Source organism: Acomys russatus, chromosome 4 (assembly GCF_903995435.1).
Source record: "Acomys russatus chromosome 4, mAcoRus1.1, whole genome shotgun sequence".
In the NCBI taxonomy this organism is placed as follows: Eukaryota; Metazoa; Chordata; class Mammalia; order Rodentia; family Muridae; genus Acomys; species Acomys russatus.
This window is the reverse complement of record NC_067140.1, coordinates 61,704,580-61,714,692: the sequence shown is the minus strand read 5'-3', so window position 1 is coordinate 61,714,692 and position 10,113 is coordinate 61,704,580. Positions and strand designations below refer to the sequence as shown.

Below are 10,113 nucleotides of genomic sequence, written 5' to 3'. Positions count from 1 at the left end.
TAAAACAATGCCTCTGCTAGAGCACGAAGCAAACCATAGTCAGCTGCTGCAGACGGTTGAAAGCAGCCCCACATCCCTATACCTGGGATTAAAACAAAAGCACGTTCTTATAATATTCCTGTTTTTTTTTTTAAATAAACCAAAATTCCAGAACTCCCTTTCCCCATCCTGAGATAGGATCTCTCTGTGTAGACAGGGTTTCTCTGCGTAGTCTTGGATGTTCTCAATTTGCTCTGTAGACCAGGCTGGCCTCGAACTCACAGAGATCTGCCTGCCTCTGCTTCCCTGAGAGATGTGTGCCACCACTGCCTGGCCATAATTCTTTAAAAATGTCACTACAGGGGCTGGAGAGATGGCTCAGTGGTTAAGAGCACTGTCTGCTCTTCCAGAGGTCCGAGTTCAATTCCCAGCAACCACATGGTGGCTCACAACCATCTATAATGTGATCTGGTGTCCTCTTCTGACATGTAAGTGTACATGCAGATAGAATACTCACATACATAAAAATAAATATTTTTTTAAAAATGTCACTACAGAACTTCATGGCAGATGCACACTAACTGATTATTACAAAACAGAGACACATCTTCACTTGTGGTAGGTATGCACACTGTGTACAGTGGTGGCAAAATCCAGTTCTGCTAAGTGAAATGTTGTGTCTCCTGAGGGCTGGGGGTGGGTAGAGGTGGGACAATGGAAGTGAAAAACAGCACGGGTGAAACACAAGCAATCCTGGAACTATTGGCAGTTGAGCCTTGTGCTTTCATTCCGTTTCTCTTGCCCAAGCTCATTTGTATCAGACCCCCATCTGAGAGTCCATGTAGGCATTACAACGATGGGATGGCAGGTGGCAGAGCAAAATTGGCCAGATTTGGAAGAGCCTTGGGCAAGTATTTTACTCCACATGGTACACATGGGAAAGGCTTAAAAGGATGTGAGAATCTATGTCACCACGTTCTTGGCATTCACTCTTCCTACCAAAGAGGCCAGGGACGATAATTGTTACAGGACTCAGGAGCTCCAGCCACCCTGAATATTGCCAATTAAGAGAGACAAATTAAAAGTGGAAAGCAAAAATGAGATTTACTCAATGTGGTTGTGACCTCCAAGTTCGATGGTATAACGGAATTTAACTAACATCCAATAGCATCCATGGAAATTCAAGTATGCAGCGAGGAGGCACCTGGGAGCACGTACAATCTAATCAGTAAAGAAACACAAATCTAAACAAGCCAAGTCTAGCCAGGTGTGGTGGCGCAAGCCTTCAGTCCCAGCACTCGGGAGGCAGAGGCAGGCCTCTGTGAGTTTGAGGCCAGCCTGGTCTACAAAGCAAGTTCAGGACAGCCAAGGCTACACAGAGAAATCTTGTCTTGAAAACCAACCAACCAACCAACCAACCAACCCCCCCACCCCCCCGACACACACACATGCACACACAACAAATCGAGTCTTACGATAACGCCAAATATAATAACCAGCAAGGCTGGTACCTCAGAGAACAAAAAGGGTCAATGGCAGAAACCTCTAAGGGCTTAAGGGAGAAAACAGAATGTACTCACTAATCTCTGGGCGGGCAAACGCTCTGCCGTATCTAGGCAACCGTAAACCCTTTAGGAGGCATCTCTGATTGGCTCACGACTTCCCCCAATGGGGGCTCCAGGCAGCTTCCCGCCGCTACTGGCGCCCTCTTTGAACAGCCGCGCTCTAGCAACTGCAGGCGACCTCTCAACCGACCTAGTGGGAGGCGGGTCTTCCGCCCCGTAGCTTCGCCTAGCCGGCCAGCCCACCGAGCAGCGACGGCGATTGGAGGAGGCGGATGCTTGTCGAGCGCCGAGATTCGCGGGCTAGGTTGTACCGGGAAGGTGCCTGGTGGCTGGAAGTCGGGTTTGCTGATTGCTGGAGGACGCTTCTGCGGGCTGCTGCGGTATCGGGAGTTGCCTTCGAGTCTCCTGCACCGGAGCTGCGGTGCATGCTGGCTCCCTGCTCGGCCTTCGGCCCCGGCCCTGCCCCAGGCGACTCCTAGGGTTCCCGGACGCCTGGCCCAGCTCTTTGGTAAGGGAGCTGCTTGAGTACCCTCAGCAAGGGGAGCTTCCTGTATTTTAGGGTTGCTGTCCTGTGCCCTCCTTGGATTGTCCAAGCTGCTGTCGGTACCACCGATCGCAAGAGGTTGTCATATTTGTGCCTACGGCTGCGTTTGCCCCCGCCCTCAGTACTTGTCTGTGCGCTCTGTAGTCGGAACAGCACCTGCAAAGTGTCTAGAACAGCCTGTTGCGTTCTGGCTGTTTCCATTCTGAAAGAGAAGTTAGCATGTAAGCCAAGGGGGTGCAGGGCATTTACATTTAGTCCATCTTGTAGTTATGAAGTTTAGTGTGACTCACACTGAATCTCACTTCATAGCTTCACAATACTTGATTGTTTTCGTATGAATAAAGGCTAAAGTTTGGAGATAAGACGTGCGCCCAGGAAGTGCGCCGGTTGGACTGTTTAATGGAGCAGGCCTGGAGGGCGGGGGCCTCGGCGCGGAGTTGTAAGGTTTCCCACCGGATTTGTCAGCTTTCTCACAGGCGGTTACAGCCACTTCTTCCTCATTCCTACGCTGTTTTTACCCGGTTTCATTACTAAAGAAATGGAAGCAGTTTAAAATTGCACAGTTGCCAGAGTCTAGGTTTTTTGAATGAGAACCTCCAGTAAATTGCTTACAGCCATATTACATTCTTTAAGGTCCATCTGAAGATCCTTTCTACGGCAGCTGGAGAGATGGTTCCGCGGTTAAGAGCTTGTCACTACTCTTGCAAGAGGATGTGAATTCATTTCTTTGCACCCACATTGCATAGGTCACAACCCCTGTGACTCCAGCTCCAAGGGAGTGTAAGGCTTGTGACCCATTGGCTATATTCACTCATAATTAAGTAATGATGATGATGATAAATCTTTTTGAAAAAGAAAATATGTGTTGAAGTTTGGCCCCCAAAGCAAGATTCTGGTGGTATTTATCCGTGTGCGCGTGCATGTGTGTGTGTGTGTGTGTGTGTGTGTGTGTGTGTCCAGAAAACTACCAGGGACAACACTGACAAGTATTATCAGCCAAGTATAGACAGGCCGGGTCAGAGATCTGTCTGATCCGAGTATAAGGGAGGACATGCTTTTTTATATGTTTGTTAATGGTGTTACGAAAAATTTCCTGGCTAGGATGAAAAGTAAACAGGTAGCTATATTTGAGAAAGCACACTACCCATGTAGTCTATGCCTTGGTCTTTTATTCATTTATTCAAGTGGTCCATTTATTCAAGTGGTCAGCTCTCTGGTCAAATCTAGGAGTAGGGTCATTGTTTCTACTAATGGCGTGATTTTGCCGTGTTAACCGAGATGCGGTTGTACTGTGGCAAATGTCCATTGCCACTAATTGTTTCTCAAGATGATTTGTCAGCTCACATTTCACCAAAAGTTCATTAAACCATGACCAACATAGTCAGTGTTAAGTGTGACTGTTTTCAATGTAGTGGTTGAAAGTGTCACATTGTTACTTACTTTATACTTCCTGAATTCTTCATGGACTTAACGTGTGTGTGTGTGTGTGTGTGTGTGTACACTGGTGTCATGCCATTATCTGTAGATTTTATGTGCATGGGTCTTTTGCCTGCAAGAATGTCTGCTCTTAACTACTGAGCCCACTCTCCAGTCCCTGGAAGCATCTTTCTTTCTCCTTGGAGGATGGATGCCTTTGTCTCAACCTCTTCCCACATCTTTAGGGTGATAGGTTAAAGTGTATCCTGTTTTCATTGTCTGAGACTCTGTGGAGGCGTGATGTCCAGTGGAGCAATGAACTGAACCCAGAGATGTGAGAGTCATGTTCACCTCACCGTGCCATCTGTCTTGGGTTGTCATAGTCTCATCTTTATCTGATGATCTATACAAAAGAATTCCAGCAGGCACTGAGTAAAGACAGAGCTTCCATTCCCCAGTGAGAGTGTGCGTGTGTGTTTTGTGTCATGTCTGGTTAAAAGCACATATTTTGTGTTCACACTTTAATAGCTACTTAACAGTCTTTATTTTATTTTTTATTTTTTTTAAAAGATTTATTTATTATGTATGCAGTGCGCATTAGATCTCATTAGAGATGGTTGTGAGCCATCATGTAGTTGCTGGGAATTGAACTCGGGACCTCTGGAAGAGAGGTCAGTGTTCTTAACTGCTGAGCCATCTCTCCAGCCCAACAGTCTTTATTTTAAAAGTAGTGTTGTTTCCTAATTGCATTGTTTTTTTTCTTAGTGTATATGTGGGACTACATCATACAATCAAGGGTGTCTTAGATCTGATAAAGCGTGTGTGTGTGTGTGTGTGTGTGTGTGTGTGTGTGTGTGTGTGTACAGGGCAAACTTACAAAGTTTGTGATGTAGTTCACAACTGTTAACAAAAGGGAGTTGTTTTCTTTATGGCAAAGTGCATTCCTGTTGCTGGGCCCGTGTGCTTCGTATGTGACTCACTTGAATGGCATTTTGTAGCCTGGAGGTTGTAGTGAGTGAGGTGTGGCTCAGTCACACACAGAAGTACATTTCCCAGGTGTGAGGAGCCTGGATCGAATAACAGCATTACCCAGGCCACTGCTAGCACATAGTTACATTTTTTCCTTTTGGTGAGAATAATTTAATATTCAGGAAAATGGGGGCGTTAGGTAGAGTATTAGGCTCTCGGTGTTTAATTTAAATAATCAGAAGCCTATCCAGTGTTAGTTGCTTCCATAAGAGCTTTTTAGCCTCAGGGTGGCACCATCCCGAGCCTTCTCTTCTCCCCTGTAGTAACTGCCAGCCCGCTTGCTGAAGAGGGAGTCATGGAACCCTAAGCTTTTTGGTGTGTAAAAAGATTCTGGGTGACAGTCACTAGCTCAGGATTGGGGAGTTCTGTTTTGGAAAGCGTGAAATTTGTATTTGTGGAATTAGGGCACAGAGCAGACTCGGTAGGCTCCTTACTCGAGCCGGTGCATGGACTTGAGGCTTCACTTGAGCTTACGCTTAAGGCTTTCACATTGGTCTTTCTAGTTTGTTAGGGTTTTAAGCTTTTGTTTACAGACATTTTACTGCTGTAAATAGCCACTTGGGAAACCTGGTCACTGTTTTGTTGACTATTTGCATTTTTTTCTTTGCTATGAATTGCTGTCGTATAGCTTTTTTTTTATGAGTCCCAATTCTCCCCAGGAGGACCATGTCATTGGAGTTTGGCAGTGTAGCACTGCAGACACAAAATGAAGATGAAGAATATGACAAAGAAGATTATGAAAGGGAAAAAGAGGTGAGTTACTTGGGAAGCATCTCGTATCACTTTGAAGGGATTTATAATTCATTAAATTTCAACAAAGCAGAACTTAGAGCCTGGTTGATGATGCTGGACTTTTCAATGATGGAGGAGTGGGGGCTGGAAAGATGGGTCCGTGGGTTCTGGGCATCCACATTGTCCCAGCCCCCATCACTCCTGTCATTCTGCAGTTGCATACAGATATTGAACTTAGCCGTACTTTGTTAGTTTTAGTGTGTGCTTTTGCATCTTCTCAGAGCAGAGAGTATCACGTATCTCTTCGTTTTGGGGTTAGGTGATTACCTCTAATCAGTCACTCCCTAGAGGGTATCTATCGAATTACCAGAGCGTAAGGGTCCCAGGACATATGCTGTTGCTGCTGTTCCCACCACCTGGGCAGAGTGCGTCTGGCAACTCAGATGTCCTATGGGAAGTTCAATTTTCACGTGTCCAGGGTCTGATTCCTGGTGAAGTGGGATTCTGAAAGGCGGGTCTGCTCTGTGGAACCCGAGCCCATGAACGAGCACCATGATTTACAGTCGGCTGTGCTTCCGTAAAGAAGCTTTTCAGTTGTGGTGTGTGCACACCTAAACCCGACACCCTTATAGAAAAAGGAAGGCTTGCCGTTAATCATTAGCCCTGCTGTTATGCTAGGGAAACGGTGAACACGAGCCATGTGCAATTAAAGAAACTCATTGGGAGGCGTAGGGCAGCTGTCTGCATTGGGAGGTGTAGGGCGGCTGTCCACACTGTCACTCACTGGTGCCAGGGCAGCTTGGGTGGTGCCTCGTGTGTGCGTCAGTGTGATACCGATGTGACTCCCCTGACTCAGTTGCAGCAGCTGCTCACAGACCTCCCTCACGACATGCTGGACGACGACCTCTCCTCTTCGGAGCGCCATGATTCTGACTGCAGTGTGGATGGCATAGCGGGAGAGTAAGGCCCTGGGGTCACTTCCTCTTGTCCATTGTACTGCATAAACCTTCCCCTGAGTCTCCGCTGATAATCATGTAAACCGAAACTTTAAATGGATTTCTAAAAACGTTTGCCTTAAGGTTGAGGGAAAAACAAATCTTGGGTTTCTTTGTGTTATTTCTGGCTAAGTATGATAGAGTGTAGATCTAAAGTATTGGTTTTTCTCAAGACTGCATCCTTCTGAGCAACTGGAGAAGCAGTGGATTGAGCGTGACATACTGCCCAAACCTCACAGTGTGAACGTAAGTGCCTTTGGTGGCCACAGCACTAGTGCATGTTGGGTAGATCTTTGTGCTTTGGTTTTACTCTTGGAGGACTAACAGGACTGCACTGGGCTTATATTTTGGAGAGCAGCGTGGCAATGGCTGGAGAGAAAATGGAAGTACCACTGAAGACCAGCATCTTGGGTACCATCCTGGAGAAGGTGGGGATGAAGGCGGAAGTGGCTATAGCCCTCCAAGTAAACGTGAGCAGGCCGACTTATATCACCTGCCGGAAGACTTTAGGCCATACACCGGCGGTCAGAAGCAGGAATTTCACAAGCAGGCAGCTGGTGTCATTACGTTTTCAGATCCTCAGAGGGACAATTTTCAGGTATTGTAAGACTCTGATGTTGAGGCATTTGTGTGTGTGTACATGTATGTGCGCAGTGTTTGTGTGTCTAAGGACACACATGAATACAACGGTAACATGATTTAACAACAGTTTCTCCGAATCTACTCTCCCGGGTTCATGATAAATTAGTTAGGCTGTTTTCTGTTTAAAATTTAATGGAATTGTGATGCCAAGCCTGATGTTTAAAATGGAAGCTTCTTGGAAATAGTTATTTAAACATTAGAGGTTAAGTCTGCGAAGGCTCCTTTCTCACTTCCTGTTGCTTCTGGCTTTCATGCAATTTTAAAGTAGCAATTCCAAGTAGATCGGGGCTTTCAATTTCCTTCATGTTGATGTCGCCATCTTCATAATGAATTTAGGTCTAATGCTTCAAATTCAGTTCCTGTATTGTGTGCTGTCACAGCTGTAGATGGAGTGACTGTTAAGGGAGCATGCTGTGTACTGACTGTGGAGGGCTCTAAAAAGGCATCAGGAGATAGTATGTCGTAGAGTTTCTCAATGACAAGAAATCTCTCATTTTCCCAATTGCTATTCTGTATCACTCAGTGGCATTATTATTATTATTATTATTATTATTATTATTATTATTATTATTATTGTTATTGTTGTTGTTATTGCTGCTGCTGCTACTATAATTACTACTATTCTTTTGTTTATTAAAAGGTAGTTATTTTTTATCTCTGGAGAATGTTATTTACTAAACACTAATTGAGACTTTATTATCCGTGAGTTGGTATCACCTGCTCTCATTTCTTGATCCTGTGCATGTTTTATGTTCCCAAGATTATGATACCATCTTAATAATTTGCGATACAATCTCATTGTAATTCCTAAGTTTTATTTTTGAAATTGACGCCATTGTGTGCTCGAAAATTCTTAGTGTTCAGTATAGTGAGTACTGTTTTTGAGAAAAATATCTATGGAAAGTGGGACATGAGCCGGGGATTGTAGGTCAGTTGGTGGAATGCTCACCTAGCACACATGGCGCTCTGGGTTTAATCCCTAGCATTGCATGAACCAGGCACCACGGTGGTGCACACCTGTAGTTCCAGCACTTAGAAAGTAAAGGGAGGGGTCCAGTAAGATAATTTTGGAAGAAAAGACCGAATCTTAATTGTTAATTTTATTTGTCATCTCTTAATAGCAATTTGGTTCATCTCAAGGACCCAACTGCCAAGCTTTGGCTCCATATAAAGCAATCTATAAACCTTACCACGCTTCTGTGCAGAGCAATAGTTCACCAGCCCAGGAGATGGCAGGAAGTGACATGTTTGAAGGCCTGCAGCAGCAGTTTTTAGGAGCTAATGAAAGTAGGTGTTCTGCTTGTGTTCCTTTATTTGACTGCTTTTGTTATTTTGTTTTGAGCTAGGGCCTTGCTGTATTGCTCTGTCCAGCCTCACATTCATGGCAGTCCTCCTGCTCCAACCTCCCAATTACAAGAACTACAGGCATATGTTACTACCCGCAGCTATGTTATATTTTGTTAACATAATTGGGAAATTTTGAACACTTAATGAATATTTGTATGCACATTCAAGAATTAATACTTTTTGAAGTAACTTCCAAAGAGCCCCAGCTTCCTTATTTTAAAGGAATATACTGAGATATTTATAAACAAACTAATAAGCAATTGAATGTTAATTTCAAAATAGTATATTGAGCCAGGGAGTGGTGGTTCACTTGTAATCCCATCTCTTAGGAGGAGAGGCAGGAAGATCTGTCACCAATTAGGGTCAGCCTGAGTACACAGTGACAGCACTCCAGGCCAGCCCCTGTACACGGTGACAACACTCCAGGTCAGCCTGAGTACACGGTGACAGCACTCCAGGCCAGCCCCTGTACACAGTGACAGCACTCCAGGTCAGCCTGAGTACACAGTGACAGCACTCCAGGCCAACCTGAGTACACAGGGACAGCACTCCAGATCAGCCTTAGTACACAGGGACAGCACCACAGGTCAGCCTGAGTACACAGGGACAGCACTCCAGGTCAGCCTGAGTACACGGTGACAGCACTCCAGGTCAGCCTGAGTACACAGGGACAGCACAACAGGTCAGCCCGAGTACACAGGGACAGCACTCCAGGCCAACCTGAGTACATGGTGACAGCACTCCAGGTCAGCCCGAGTACACAGGGACAGCACTCCAGGCCAACCTGAGTACACGGTGACAGCACTCCAGGTCAGCCTGAGTACACAGGGACAGCACTCCAGGTCAGCCTGAGTACACAGGGACAGCACAACAGGTCAGCCTGAGTACACAGGGACAGCACTCCAGGTCAGCCTGAGTACACAGGGACAGCACAACAGGTCAGCCTGAGTACACAGGGACAGCACTCCAGGTCAGCCTGAGTACACAGGGACAGCACTCCAGGCCAACCTGAGTACACAGGGACAGCACTCCAGGTCAGCCTGAGTACACAGGGACAGCACTCCAGGTCAGCCTGAGTACACGGTGACAGCACTCCAGGTCAGCCTGAGTACACGGTGACAGCACTCCAGGCCAACCTGAGTACACAGGGACAGCACTCCAGGTCAGCCTGAGTACACAGGGACAGCACAACAGGTCAGCCCGAGTACACAGGGACAGCACTCCAGGCCAACCTGAGTACATGGTGACAGCACTCCAGGTCAGCCTGAGTACACAGGGACAGCACTCCAGGCCAACCTGAGTACACGGTGACAGCACTCCAGGTCAGCCTGAGTACACAGGGACAGCACTCCAGGTCAGCCTGAGTACACAGGGACAGCACAACAGGTCAGCCTGAGTACACACGGGCAGCACTCAAGGCCAGCTGGGATGGCCTGGTGAGACCCTGGACTCTGTGTCCAAGGACTGCCGCTGTGACTGCAGCTCCATGGTAGGGGGCATGTGTGAGATCCTTGTTTTCATTCCTGGCACCTCACAAGAGAAAATGTTGGTAGGGAGCTGTTAGTGGGCTAAAAATAACTGCTTCTTTGGGACTCAGCATGCTGGGCTCCCTCATGTAGCAGTACATGACACTGAAAGGCAGGGAAATTCGCACTGTGTATTTCAGGCCTCGCGCCCGCCCCACCCCCCAGCTTAGTGTTGTTCTTGTCTGCTTTGGAACACGAATACACTTATCTCCCCAGTCTTAGATTTCTTGCTCTGAAGACATGTAATTAATATATCAGCTATGAAGTCCTTATTTTTTCTTTTACTTTTTATATTTTTTAGTGTGATGATTGTGCAAACCTGCTATTGTATTCAGAAC

At 46.3% G+C, this 10,113-nt stretch overlaps 1 protein-coding gene across 1 annotated transcript in view; it reads left to right on the top strand.

The window, feature by feature from the left end:
- The first annotated feature begins 5,115 nt into the window (after window positions 1-5,115).
- Cep152 (centrosomal protein 152) overlaps window positions 5,116-10,113 on the top strand; it is a 56,502-nt gene continuing 51,504 nt past the window's right edge. The window contains exons 1-5 of the mRNA XM_051144537.1: window positions 5,116-5,286; window positions 6,122-6,225; window positions 6,434-6,506; window positions 6,619-6,858; window positions 8,024-8,189. Of these exons, the coding sequence (XP_051000494.1) occupies window positions 5,200-5,286; window positions 6,122-6,225; window positions 6,434-6,506; window positions 6,619-6,858; window positions 8,024-8,189 (670 nt within the window). The 5' untranslated portion in view covers window positions 5,116-5,199. The remainder of the gene's footprint in view (window positions 5,287-6,121; window positions 6,226-6,433; window positions 6,507-6,618; window positions 6,859-8,023; window positions 8,190-10,113) is intronic.